Consider the following 14,370-nt stretch of genomic DNA (forward strand, 5'->3'; position numbering starts at 1 on the left):
ATGGTTAATGACAAAACCATTAATGAAGGAACTTAATTGATTATTTTAATTAACAATAAAACTTAATTGAATGTGAATTTAATACAATAACTTAATTAATTTTTTGTGTTTTCTTAAGGGCTTTGTACATGATAGGTCCTTGTGTTATAGAGATTAAATCAAGTTAGTCCTTTTATTATTAAATAGATCAATTTAATATTTATACTATTAGAAAAATCAAATAACTTCAAATTGTAACCGTTAATATTTATTGTATAAAAATAAAAATAATTTTTTAAATTACAGTTTAATTTGAAACAAAAGATTTCAATTTTAAATACTAAAATTTAAAACATTTAACTCTCTTAAACCGTAAATAAAAATAGTATAAATTAATTTTATTTAATTTTTAATAATATAAAGATTAAATTAATATATTTAATATTAGAATAATTAATTCCATACGTACAGTTAAATAAAAAAAAAAAAAACTGCAAACCCTGGCTTTGCTGGCTGCTGCTGCTGCGACTCACTGCACACATAATGCAAAACCTATGATAGTGTGAAACTGTGACGATAAGTTCCCCAACAACTGAAGAATCCAACGGCATCTGTGCAGACAGAGAAGTATAATGCTGGCAATGACTCATTACTCGCATATCATCCATCACAACAGCAGAGGATCTGGTCTTTGTTTCAGCCTTCCCACCATAAATGGTGTTTGGTAGGAATAAAACCACGTATGTATATGCTGGAAAATGAAACATTCTCTTGATGTAACATAACATCACAACATGGCAAATCAAGAGAACTACACCATCTGGACTGATAGAGGCAACAATTTGTCCAAGGGGGAGCCAAATGAGAACATATAGTGGTAGAGCAACATACCAACAATAAAACCCAAAATGATATGAGAGCCAATCTGCTCTTCCTTACCGGACAATATGAGAGCCGGCGGCAAGAGGGGGAGAACCACCTAGGTCCCGTCCATACTCCCCTTATTACCCTCCAAAACCCCTGCCCCGCAAATGATTGACCCCTCAGAAAACATCACCAAAGAAAAAAGTGACCATCGCTTGAGATCACGTCTTCTATAAACGAAATTGATGATCAATCGATTATTCACAGCATATCCATAATTTTTAAGGAATACCCAAATCGCCATGCAAGAGTATTAAACTGTATAAAGGAAGAAAATATGAAAAAAAAAAAAGGTTAAATTTTTTTATTAAACGAGACAAAGAAAGGTAGTTGCTATATTTATTATTTTATATAGTATATAATCTGCCATTTTTTTACGGCATTTTATGTCGATTAAAAAGTAAAAGAAAAAAAAAAAAAAAGAGAGAAAAAAAAAGAAGGGGAAAATCAAAGAGTCCTCTCTGTCTCGGACTGAGAGTAGGGCTTTAGTCTCGCTTTCCACACTCTTCAACGCATAAAGAGGGCAGCAAACTTTGCATCTCTGCGCCCTTTTTTTCTCTCATCATCAAAAGTAAGTCTTTTTATTCTTTTTTCTTATTCACCTTTTACCTTTAACATATCTATATAAATCCTGGGTTTTTAATGGCTTTTTGATTATTGCTATTTTCTTGAATGAATGAAGGTTGAAGAATCAGTGAAGCTGTTGAATATATATATAATGATGGGAGAAAGAATCTCACCAGGGAGTTATTTTCAATACCCTCCACGTGGTTTCCCTTCTGTTTCTCCTCATAGACCTTCATCTATTCCTACAGATCGTGAAAGGTCAATTTTTTATTACTTTAATCAATCCAATACCATGTTTTTATTGATGGGTTTTTTGTTTTCTTTGTATGTTTTGCTGGTTTCATATAGTTATATATGTTTAATGATTGTTTAAAATCAAGTAAACAATGGCAGATACTTAGCTGAATTATTCACAGAGAAAGAGAAGTTGGGACCTTTCACACAAGTTCTTCCTCAATGCACCAGGCTTCTTAATCAAGGTTATTGAATCTTCTGTTTTCTTTTTTTTTTCCCCCGCAATATACAGATTCAATCACATGAATACAAGGATGAAACACTAATGATTTAAACTAGTAAGGGTTAAATTGATTATCGAGTAATTCTTGAATGAATTAAAACTTTAAACCTCCACATTAGTGGAATGGCATAATCTATATTTTCTGTGTGGTTTCAAGGCTTTGCTTGCTAGGAAGGATAGAAAATTTGTTAATGAAATGGTTAAAATTCGTAATAACTTTCCTACTTGTAGCTTAACCATTCAATTGACAAATTTTCCATTATTGCACCTATCCATCCTTTGTACCAAGCAGAACCTAGAGAGTTCTACTAAAGCATGTAATTTGGACAATATATCAACTGACTTTTCCATTTTTAACCCTTATGCATTGCAGAGATCAGAAGGGTCTCAGGTTTTAGTTCGAGTTTATTGGATCATGAGAGATTTGAGCATGATAGTCCTATTAGGTCATTTGGTCATCATCCCAATGGAAGACAAATGGATTTGGAAGGATGGTCCATAATGCAAACAGAGGTGATGCCATATAATGTTATGTATTTTATCATTTAAAAACATTTAATTGTTATTAACTAAGCCATTGGTGCAGTAACAAAGACTTGTTTATTTTTACTACTTCTCCCCCTTACCCTCCTAACAAATGGCCAAAAAGAGTTTGTAAGTTCTTACGAGGTTAATGAATACAAGTGCCTTGTTATCAGCCCCCAATATGATACAAAATTATCTTCTCATCAATGTTCACTGAAAAGGAAAAGGAAATTTCTTTGACCTGATTATCTGTTTCAGGAAAATGGGCATCTGCAACGAGTTGCTCCGGTTCAAGCTGCATCAATGGGTTGGCCTGGTTTGCCAGGAGCTCCAACAACACCGATTGTAAAGAAAGTTGTTAGACTCAATGTACCTGTGGATCAATATCCTAGTGTAAGTAAAGCTGAAACCTGGAGTGAAGTTTTCTTGTTCTTTTAAGATAATATTACTGACTCTCACCCTTTGCAGTATAATTTTGTTGGTCGAATATTGGGACCACGAGGAAACTCCCTAAAGAGAGTTGAAGCTGTGACTGAGTGTAGGGTGTACATAAGAGGCAAAGGTTCTGTCAAAGATTCTGTTAAGGTAAATTCAACCATAAATTCTTTTATGATATTCATTTTTTTTTCATCTCTCCTCCCAATACAAGGCCATATTGGACTGTAGGTGATGCGAAAATTGCTCGGCTAATCTTATATATGCTCTGATCATATGCATCTCCATTTGCATTTCACATGCTTTATGAAGAACTTTCAGTATTATGATCAATGAAATGATCACTTTTACTAAGGAAAGTACCTTCTTGTGAAAAATACAGTTATGCAAAATCAAGGTCTGACCTAATTAAAGACGAGACTTGGCTTCTTTTTGTGCGTTTTCTTCTTGAATATAAGAAGACCGAGTTCTCCTTTGATGTTGCTTCACTTGTTATTCATTGGCTGCCTACCTTTTTTTAACATGTAGGAAGAGAAACTAAAAGATAAACCCGGATTCGAACACCTTAATGAGCCGTTGCATGTGTTGGTGGAGGCTGAACTTCCCGAAGATGTGATAAATTCTCGTTTGGACTACGCTGTTGCCATACTAGAAAATCTTCTGAAACCTGTGGTATGAACAAAAGAAAAATCTTATTGTTGTTTTTAAAGTTAGTCTTTCCTTTTTCTGTATATGTTTCAGCTCTTCCATTTCTACGATTCTTCAGGATGAATCCTTGGATAACTATAAGAAACAACAGCTTAGGGAGTTAGCTTTACTAAATGGTACATTAAGGGAAGAGAGTCCGAAAATGAGCCCGACTATGAGCCCTAGTATGTCGCCCTTTAACGGTACTGGAATGAAACGAGCCAAGACAGGAAGATGACCCTTACAGTGATGGGATGTTGAGTCAAGAAGAGCTAGTCAAACTCGCTACTCAGTTTCGAGCAATGATGGTTCACATCTAGGTTGTCCTTCTCCATTGATCCCTTTTGATTCATATATCAATCCCCCATCAGGATGACTTTAGTTAAAAATAACCTATGCCCTAATTATTTTAGTCAAAAACCTCTAATATAGTTGGAAGATTCTTCTTACTTACAGTCATACATATGCAGCATTCTCTCTTGATGATAATTACTATTATTATTTATTATAAGATAAAATCATTGTATTGTATTTTGACTTAATAATAAGTATTTTTTTTTCAAAGTCTCATCGTGTAGTTGAGATATTTTAGATGGATATTTTAGATGGATAAACTTTTTTATGCTTCTATTCATGAAAATGAAATGGCTATGACAGATGCTTGAAAGAATTTAGTTTTGTGCTGTGGGGGTTGAAGGGCTTGAGAAGTAGAAGAGTCAAACCAAAAGTTACTTTCAAGTTGAGTTAGTATATCAGCACATTTATTTCTTTCCCGAAAGACATGCTTATGCATACTTCATTTTCTTCCCGAAAGATATGCTTAAGTGATGAAAGTCATACTGTGGAGAAGAAGCCACCTTTTGGTTCAAATAACACTCTAATTTCACTTTCTTTTTGTTGATATTCCAAGGTTTCAATGAAGAAGAAATTTATTTCAACTTTTAATTACAAATATACAACCCATGGTTGAAAAGTTATTGCCATTTCAGCCTTAGTCCTTAAATTTGGTAAATTTTTTAATTTAGTTTCAGAAATTTTTTCATCCACATTAGTCCTGTATGAATTCCGTTTTTATAGAAACTAAGTGCTAAGAGCTAAAAGAATAAAAAGATAAAATAACATTTGGTCCTTGAACTTGGTAACTTTTTTTAACTTAGTCCTAGAACTCTTTTTTCAACCGCTTTAGTCCTAGTACTTTGATATTGTGTTATGTTATCACCTAAAAATTATAATTTTTTATTAAAAAATAAGCAATGACATTATATAATCTTAGTGCCATGTCATCACAAACACCAAAATTGAGAAAATTTGTCCAGTTTAAAGACTCGAGTTGGACACTTAGATCCTTACCCCTGTCTCACATCCAATTAACATAAGCTATAGGCAAAAAAAAAAGAAAAAGTTTAAAGAGCAAGTTGGAAAAAATTGACAAGTTTAGGGATTTGATGTTGCTTTATTCCAATAATAAAGATAGGATGATAAAATGCAAAACCAGATAGCCAAAGTATATCAATAGAATCAACATGAGGCAGTCTTAATGATCATCAAGGGCCATACAACTCCAACATAAGATCCATATTCCTCATCAATGATGACATTAATTCCCATTGTCATCAACTTGTCTATTATCTACTTTGTTGCATGCATAGGTAATGCAGAAAGGAGACAGATCTACACAGATGCACATGATGGATATTATAGTATCATAGACTAGATTTTCAAGCTTCAACACAGCATAAGGAGGGTGCCCTTTATAGTGAATCCCAAAGATCTACATAATTGGATAGGATTACAAATTTTTTCTTTTACATGCAACTGCTACAATACGTCCTTGCAAAACAAAACAAGGAATTTAACTGAATCTTGGTGATTGAAGATCACAAAGACAGTTTTATCTACACACCTCAAAGAGGATGAGCTCAGTTTTTCATTGATGCTGTCAGTCATGAAGGCCGAGTTCAGCCTCGAGGTCACCATCTTCTTCGAACAACTTTAAAAGACGGGCATATTGCTCGTCTCGTTTCCTTTTTTGCCATACCTTGAAAAGGAAAAACGAAAACAACCCAACAGCAACCAGCACAATCAATATGATGACTAACTTGGTCCCATTTTTACTATTTGCATTAGACTTTGAGTTTAAGCTGATTGAACTTGTAGAGTCGCCGGAAAACCCTGAAAAAAGAAGAAGGAAACAAATTGGAGTAAATTGTTTTATCATTTTAAAAAATTTGCCAGTTAGTAAATAAGAAGAATTCTATTTTAAAGCCCTTCACAGCAACTTAATCATTGTTCTAACAAATTCAGCTGAAGAAGGTTCAAATAAGCCTAAAAAGCAAGTGTAATACCAAGAACTATGTGTAACAGCATAATTTCATGTGAAACCCATTTTATCATCGATAATTATTTGGTGGTGGAATCTTTTTAATCCCACAAGCGGGATTAAGAAACCACAGGACCTTAAATTTAGAAAAATAAGAAACAGGAACTTTCATTTGTTTGGTGAGAGACTGCGGTATTTGGTAGTTACACTGCACCTGATGAGATCCGCTTTCCTTACACTATTTTTTCCATCTACAAAACTTGAATACGAGTCTATGCTTAAAAGACATCGAGCTCCTTATCACTCGACCAAATAGATGTCATAGTAAACATAACATTTTCTTAATCCACTTATAGAGTTAAAAAAATCTCATCAGAGATCATAAATTTCCCCAAATTTCATGGAAAATGGATCAAGTAGGGCGAAATCTTAATTGCCTGCTTATACTGCTAAATAGCATATCTATTACAAAGTTCGAGATTCTCAAAAGCAAATCGGAATTGCAGAGATAGGTGTGTAAATATATATACCTTTCTATTCATTCTCGAAGTCAAAATTCTAACCTCATAAGTTGAAATTTTCTCGGAATCACAATCCCTCAAAAGCAAACAACAAAATTTATAGAAAGGATACGAAAAAAAGCAGTTCTTTTGGAGCTAATTTTCTCAGAAGCAAAACAGAGAAAAGAAAAACTAAGCAACAGTAAAACCTGGCAAATTTGAGAGATTTAACGAATTAATTAAACAAAATATAAAGGTGAGATTCGAATAGCATCCATACATTAAATCCTCCAATTACGATGATGTAGTAAAATTCACAAATCAACTTGAATTTCATGCAATTAATGATTCGAATTTCGAGTTTCGACCAAGTTCATTTGAAAAAAAAATAATAATAATTGAGGTTCGTTAAGAAAACAACAAAATATCTGAGTACAAAGCGGTGTAGAGAGGAAAACCTGAAATGAATTGTAGAGAAACCGAAGCGAAAAGCAGTAGAAGTCGCAGCGATCTACGCCTTGAAACTTCAGTCATTCTCTTGAAATTTCAGTCTTTTTCAGCGCACAAAGCTTGATGTCACTTGCGACGAAGCTGGTTTTTTGCAGTGTTGCCCATATATATATTTCAATTATTACAAATCGAACTGTCCGCCTGAGATTTTCTAAAGGTATAAATTAACATTTAGTCCCTGCACTTAGTAATTTTTACCATCTTGCTCTTTGAACTTTTTTGTCCATATTAGTCTCGTAATTTAGTAGGGGGTTCTTTTCCAATTTGGTTGGGTTTTTGAAATATATTTTTCAGATTTTATAAAGAATTTTAAATTTAAAGCGATAGCGTGAAATTCAAGTTCATGGACCAAATTGAAAAAAAATTAAGTTATGAAATTAGTGTAAAAAATAAGGACCAAATTGAAAAAGATTACCAAATTTAACAACTATGTTATGTTATCCCATTTTTAAATGTAAAAGTTTTTGTTTTAGCTTTCTTTAAAAATATTACTTTTTATAAATAATTATCATTTAAAATTAAACAAAAAGTTGGCGACTATTTTATAACTTTTCATGATTAAATAATTGAGTAATCGTTTTATAACTTTTTATAGTTGAATGAACTCTGCTATAATTTGCCTTTGGTTAAAAAATAATATGAGAGAAAATCCACACATGAAAATTATCGTATGATTAGAAAAAATTCGACTAGAGTCCACACATAAAACTTACACATGATGAGACTCAAACTGTAGATGAAAATATATATAACACTCATCTCTCGGAACTTCACTCATCCATTTTGAAATTTCTTTTAATGTTTCAGTTTATGCTATTTAATAAAGCATATCTAATTATCAAAAAATAAATATTTTATAATAAATATTTTTTATTTTTTTATTAAATGAATATTCAATTAACTTGCAATATCTACTCAATTACAAACTTTGCTGGTACTCTATCCAACAATTAATCTATGACATTCTATGTGTAGTATGCCGGTGCTGAGCTCCGAGGTGAAACTAAAAAGCTGAAAATAAAGGTGGTTGTGTTGTCACCTTCCGTTTACTGCAACACAGAGTAGCGATTCAGTTTGTCTATTATTGTCGACGCTGTTTCTTGCCAACGTCTTCGTCTTGTCCAAATGAGCTTTGCGGACGGCATTCTGCATCCGTCTCTCGTGCTCTTTGAGCATTTCCTCAAGGTTTCGCCCGTGACTTGATGGCATCAATGGCCCGGAATAATGGAATCGCTTTTCTTTTGGAACATAACCCTGCACCTTGAATTCACCCACAAAACTATTAGCATATTTTATTTGATTAGACTATACCAATTCAGGTTTTAAAAACTTTGGGTAAATTATACTCAATGTCATTAAACTATTAGTAAATATATGACATTCTACATTCGCACTACCTACACCAATTGAATGCTCTCATTCTCTTTCTCTTCTTCAATTCAGTCTTTTTTCACGAAACAATTTTGAACATCACGAGTCTATGAACCAAAATTCAAACAAAATTTTTCTCCAATCTCAACACTGATTGTCAGACCAATTTAGATCTACAATATATTCTTCTACTCATTGATGGGTATTGATCCACCGTATCAATCGTCAAATCGTCATTGCTTGGAGCTCACTAGTCAGGCTTTAAAAAAAAAACTTAACAATCCAGTGATTTTAATAAAAACTTTCAAATAGTTAAATAACTATTTTGTAACCTTTTTAACTCGAGTGACTAAAACGTAAACTTCCAAAGTGATCATTTGAATTATTTCGATTTAAGTCAATTTTGGTTTCAATCATTTTGGGTTTGAGACTCGGAATTTTGGGATCAGGTCATTACAAATGACCTTTCAAGTTAATTTTTAAGTTTAAATCAACTTAAATTGAATTCGTTGATAAAGAAAAAAAAATCAATTTCCATAATTCCCTTACCGTTGTTGATTCCTCGGAAGGTAAGTGCAAAGTACTTAGCCTATCAAATAAATGGTGAGTGGACTGAACATTATCATCATGGTCATATCCACCATTAAAATGCTCCTCGTGCCATTGCGGATTGCTCATGTCTAATCGTGATCTGCCTCTAACCGAAACCGAATTTGAAAATTGGGATAACGTCGTTGCTCCATGACGGACATATTTCGCCTGATTCGGAGAACCAAATGCTCGAGCACAAGCCTTCATATTCTGTGGAGATCCAGCGTAACTAAGGTGCATTGATGGACCAACATGGGAACATACGGGTTTCGATGTTCCTTGCAGAGGCTCAACAGGGAAGCCAGGATTATTTACTCCATTAACACTTTTAGTATTCGACTGCGAATTTTTTTCAAACACCTTAGTTGCAATAACACAAAATATCATAAGCCATTACGCATTATCAAATGAATATTACAACTTGAAAGGTTACCTGTATAGATGCTTGTAACTCAAAATTGGAATCTGGGGCAGGAATCGCTGTAGCTTTTCTAGCTCGATCATTTCCATTAACTTTCTCACGAGATGCTCTTTGCCTAGTTTCCCAATAGCAACAGGCAGATCAGTTGTTTTAAAACTTTTTCACAAAACTTAGGGGTGTAAGAGATTTAACACAGTTACATCATAATTGGACCAAATCAATCACTCGAATCGAGAATTAGTGAACCAACCGGTTCGATCAATGGTATGTAATCAAATCTAAAGTAAACTATTATGAACCAATAAAAAACGGAATTCAATATAAGAAATCAATGATTGAATCAATTGAACCAATTTTTTGAACATTATATTTAAGATATTTCCCTAATTCTCAACATCTTTCAATTTGTCGAGTTAAATTGATTTTGGATTGAGTCAAGGATTTCCAGATCATTTTGATTTGACTTAGTTACAGGCATTTCGTGCTCATTTTAGGTTCAAGTAATTCGAGTTTAAGGTTTGAATTTTTCATGCAAAAGTCATTTCAGGTTCAATTCATTTCATGTTACTTGTTAAGACCATTCTAAATTGAATTCAATTCATATTTAAATCATTTTGAATTTGGATTAAATGGATTTCGAGTGTTGACTTTTTATAATCAAATTAGGATAGGTAATTTGGGTTCAAATTGATTGGGTTAAGATTTCGAACTCAAGTCAAATTAGATTTCGAGTATTGAGTTCGAGTATCTGTTTGGAAAAAGAGATTGAACTAGCTACTGAGAAATTACTCGAAATTGATAAAAAATTGATAATCGAGATAAAAAAATTGAATTGATAATCAAATTGATTGAACAAAAATCAATAATTTAATCAATTTAACTATCGATCATATTTTTAAAACATTGGAAGCCAAAAAAATACCTTGCAGATTCATCTCCTCGAAGCTTGACATCAAATTCCTTACTAGGTGGGTACTTGGGCAAACTTGATGGATCACAAGGAAGAGGACTCGTTGTAAAGAACTGAAAAAAAAAACATCAAAGTTGAATGAGATATTGTTTAAATACAGTTAATATGGAAAGTATACCTATTTAAGGGTTGGTGGTAACGAGCTCGATGTCCCTTAAATAAAATTTTAGAATCGAGTCTTGTAGATTAAGAAAATAGTGGTGGGAGCAGTTTGCCTCCTATTTAAACATCCAACCTAGTGCGGCTACTAAATATTGGAAATTCTCCGACAAAACAAGAGCTTCCACCATCTCAATGAAAAATATTAATCTTACCTCACTTTGAAGTGCTGAAGAAGCAGTTCCACGACACTCGGGTTCTACTGCAAGGAGCATGTCCAAAAGAGCTAAAGTAGAAGTAGGGAAATCCTTGAATGTCTGATTGACACAACGCTTATAAGGATGTTGTGGTTTGAACGCGGTTGCATTTGGCAATTTTGATCTCTTCCAATACTCTTCGGAAGGTGATCCACAAAGCTTGAAGATTCTATGTAGTTGTTCCACCTACAAAACAATGTGTTTCGATAGTCAATACCATATTAGTGGGCGTATCATTTTTGTCTTGGTACTAGTATGTAATAGTATCGATGTGTTTCGATGTACCAATTACCATGACTGAATTACAAAAATGTAGATATTATAGACGTTTACATGGGTAAGTACCTCAGTTCTTCCAGGCATGATAGGCTTTCCTGTGAATAATTCCGCAAGAATGCAACCAGAACTCCACAGATCAATAGTAACTCCATAATCAGTAGAACCAAGCAAAAGCTCAGGAGGTCGGTACCACAAAGTTACTACGCGGCTCGTTAGAGGTTGCGTCTGGTTAGGAAGTAAGATAGTTGCCAATCCAAAATCGCCAATCTTGAGGTTACCATTATGATCTATCAAGAGATTTGCACCCTTAATGTCGCGGTGCAAAACACCGCGACTATGGCAATGGTCAAGGCCATTGAGCAATTGTTGCATGTAACACTTGATCTACACATTTGTTACAGGAATTTTAGCATGTAAACAAAAACACCCAAATGAATTATGCAATATGAATATACCTGAGCCTCAGTGAGCTTAGTCTCTAGGGTTGCTACAAGCCCTCTAAGATCATGCTCCATGTAGTCAAATATAAGGTACAAACATCCAGAAACCCTTGAAACAATAAGACCTTCAAGCTTCATGACATTCGGGTGATCAAGCCTACGCAAAACAATAATTTCCCTTGCCATGAAACGAATTCTTTCAGGGTCCAAATTAGCAAATCGCACTTTCTTTAAGGCGACTATCTTGTTCGATTCAATATCACGAGCTTTGTACACGGTGCTGTAAGTTCCTTGACCGATCTATATAATTAGCAAAGACAAATAACTTAAACATAGGAAAATATAAAATTTTGAACTAAATTTTATTAATATTTGAACTTGAATTCCATCAAATAAATTAGTTTTATTTTATAAATTGTTAAAAGGTGATTATGTGACACCCTGTGAGAATGTCACATAATCACAACTATTTGATGAAATCTAAGTCTAAGGACTAATGTAGACCGAAAATAGTTCAAGGATCAAACTGAAAAAATTATCAAGTTCATAGACTAAATATTTATTAAAAAAGATATAACTATTGTGCAAACCTTTTCCAACTTTTCATATGAGTCCGCCTTGCTAGGTATCCACCCATTAATGGCTTCTCCAGCTACAGCTACTAACCAAGAAGGCCAACCGGTAACTACTTGACCACCTCTTTCACCACTCATGACCCTAGTGATCCTCGGTTGCCTTTGTCCACCCCATGTCGTTGCATCTATCGTTGGCAACCTTTGAAGTTGTGATAGGTCCTTTCTAGACCTCTCATCATTAGAAAGGGACCTAGATGCCGAACCAGACTGTTGATTCGATATCAACCGTGCAGTGGCATCTGCGTCCACCGTAATGTCGTTGTCCTTAGAAGAATCGGACCACTTTTTCGAGGATGCATCTTCTTTTTTCTCCAGGGTTGTTCTCAATGTATTGATTTGGTTGAGTTTCTTTCGAACAAATACAACCCATAATTTTAAAACCTTGTTATCTCATTGTAGTATTCAATGATCCCATAAATAAGGTCCCCAAACATGTTTAAAATTTTTATGTTGCATCATTTACTAGAAAAAAATTATAAAATGGAAAATCAAGGTCCCAAAACAATTAAAACAAAATACAAGTAAAGTTAACAGATAATGTAAAAATATAACAAAAAGGAAGACAATTTTGTTGTTGTTGTTGTAAAATAAGTAACAATTTTGTATTATAAGACAACAAAATGTAAGTAAACCTGTCAAGAAATAAATGCAATTAAATAAAACATTTTTGGTTAAATTTTGGTATTTGTCCTTGTACTATACATAAATTATAGAGTTAGTCCCTTTACTTTCTAAAATTTGAAATTTTAGTTCTCATCGAGTGATAATTGTTAAATTCATTAAGTTATGCTATTTTCAAAATCTTATGCAACAAACACATTATCACATGTATAAATGTCATGTCGGTTTGCTATTTTCACCCATTACTCGTAAAAAAAAAAGCCAATTAGTGAACTAAGAATAATCAAATTGGAGAACATCTATTGAATCTATAATTTTATGCATAGTACAAGACTAATAGCGGAATTTAACCTGACAGATTTAATTGTTAACGTTTGTTTTATTACTGAAATTTTAAAATCCAAAAAGTATAAGGACTAACATTGATTAAATTTAAAATGTAAGGATTAAATTCATATTTTATGCAGACTGTGGAGACTAATTGCAAATTTTAACCTCTTTTTTTTTCGTAGTGTAAACAATTAGCTCAATTGTTCTTATCCAAACAAAGACATAAATGCAGACCTAAAAAAATGGTAATTTTGGTTAATACAAATTTATCCATAATTTTAAACTTCTTTTTAAAGCTTAAACAAAATCAGTTTTATTTTTTTTGTTAAAATGTGCTTATAGTCCATCTACTTTTCAAAAATTGAGAATTTAGTCCATGTACTTGTATTTCTAGAAATTTAGTCCTCTACATTTCATATTTCAAAATTCAGGTTCATTGTTAGCACTATTGAACTTTTTTTTAAATTGATTGTGATGACATTTTAGAATAAAAAAATTACTCACTTAGTAGTCATATACTTAAAAAAGATGTTGCAATTAATTTGAATTTAACAAATAATAATAATATTATCAGTTAGATCTAAATTTTAAATTTAAAAAGTAAAAGACAAAATTTCAAAAATACAAATACTAGAATTAAATTCCTAATTTTTGAGAGATTATAAGCATATTCTAACCTTTAATTTTCTATATAAGATTCAACATATAACTTTTATATATGATTGGTTGACACGTGTATTAATCTCTCTCTTTTAAATGGTTAAATTTCAATTTTGATCCCTATGCTACAATCAAATTTAAGATTATATAATAATAGTTAAATTTCAATTTTGATTCATATGCTACATTTAAATTTAAGATTCAATCTTTATACTTCAACTTTTGACATGCTTTGATACCTCAATTTTTTAAAATGTCACTGATTAGTCCAAATACTTTATTTTGATCAAAACCCGACGTAACTTTTAAAAGTTGTTAACACTATTAAAATTATTTGTTAAATCCGAGTCAATTGCAACGCTATTTTTTTTGTTATATGACTACTAAGTGAATATTTTTTAATTTCAAAATATCGCATCAATGAATTTAACAAAAGAAATTAATGGTATTGTGTTAATAATTTGATTTGAATTTTTAAATATAAAAAATAGAGGACTAAATATCTAAAATTAAAAGTACAAAGGCTAAATTTCATATATACAAAAAGTACAAAGACTTGAAGTATATTTTAATATTCAAATATTTACTCTATAATTTGATCCAATAAATAATGATGATGATGATAGGTAAAATGAATAACTTAATCTATTTTACTCAATAATGTTTGAATTAGATAGGGCCAGTTAGACAGGAAATTGGTTGGGGTATCCGTCTGAAGAAAGCTATTAGATT

The 14,370-nt window shown here is 32.5% G+C and overlaps 4 protein-coding genes across 4 annotated transcripts; 1 reads left to right on the forward strand and 3 right to left on the reverse strand.

Annotated features, from left to right (window-relative positions):
• The first annotated feature begins 495 nt into the window (after positions 1–495).
• LOC108458375 (KH domain-containing protein At1g09660/At1g09670-like) lies at positions 496–4,198 on the forward strand. Its single transcript, XM_017757741.2, has 8 exons — positions 496–1,474; positions 1,586–1,728; positions 1,864–1,949; positions 2,361–2,500; positions 2,771–2,905; positions 2,981–3,097; positions 3,476–3,619; positions 3,714–4,198. The coding sequence occupies exons 2-8, from the start codon at positions 1,622–1,624 to the stop codon at positions 3,870–3,872; spliced, it is 888 nt and encodes a 295-aa protein (XP_017613230.1). The 5' UTR covers positions 496–1,474; positions 1,586–1,621; the 3' UTR covers positions 3,873–4,198.
• A 1,151-nt stretch (positions 4,199–5,349) lies between these two features.
• On the reverse strand, positions 5,350–7,072 carry LOC108459403 (uncharacterized). The gene is made up of 2 exons (XM_017758766.2): positions 6,913–7,072; positions 5,350–5,806 (listed from the first exon to the last, which is right to left on the reverse strand). Exons 1-2 carry the CDS (start codon positions 6,986–6,988, stop codon positions 5,574–5,576), a joined length of 309 nt encoding a protein of 102 aa, XP_017614255.1. The 5' UTR covers positions 6,989–7,072; the 3' UTR covers positions 5,350–5,573.
• Positions 7,073–7,816: 744 nt separating this feature from the next.
• On the reverse strand, positions 7,817–9,598 carry LOC128291775 (probable serine/threonine-protein kinase At1g09600). Its single transcript, XM_053027102.1, has 3 exons — positions 9,360–9,598; positions 8,885–9,265; positions 7,817–8,224 (listed from the first exon to the last, which is right to left on the reverse strand). The coding sequence occupies exons 2-3, from the start codon at positions 9,164–9,166 to the stop codon at positions 8,000–8,002; spliced, it is 507 nt and encodes a 168-aa protein (XP_052883062.1). The 5' UTR covers positions 9,167–9,265; positions 9,360–9,598; the 3' UTR covers positions 7,817–7,999.
• A 624-nt stretch (positions 9,599–10,222) lies between these two features.
• On the reverse strand, positions 10,223–12,449 carry LOC108459120 (probable serine/threonine-protein kinase At1g09600). Its single transcript, XM_017758483.2, is given in 6 exon segments — positions 10,223–10,370; positions 10,632–10,859; positions 11,019–11,336; positions 11,408–11,692; positions 11,983–12,322; positions 12,324–12,449. Coding segments are annotated over 6 exon segments (1,392 nt in total). The 5' UTR covers positions 12,398–12,449; the 3' UTR covers position 10,223.
• Positions 12,450–14,370: the final 1,921 nt, after the last annotated feature.

The sequence above is a fragment of the Gossypium arboreum genome, chromosome 4 (genome assembly GCF_025698485.1).
Source record: "Gossypium arboreum isolate Shixiya-1 chromosome 4, ASM2569848v2, whole genome shotgun sequence".
Taxonomy (NCBI): Eukaryota; Viridiplantae; Streptophyta; class Magnoliopsida; order Malvales; family Malvaceae; genus Gossypium; species Gossypium arboreum.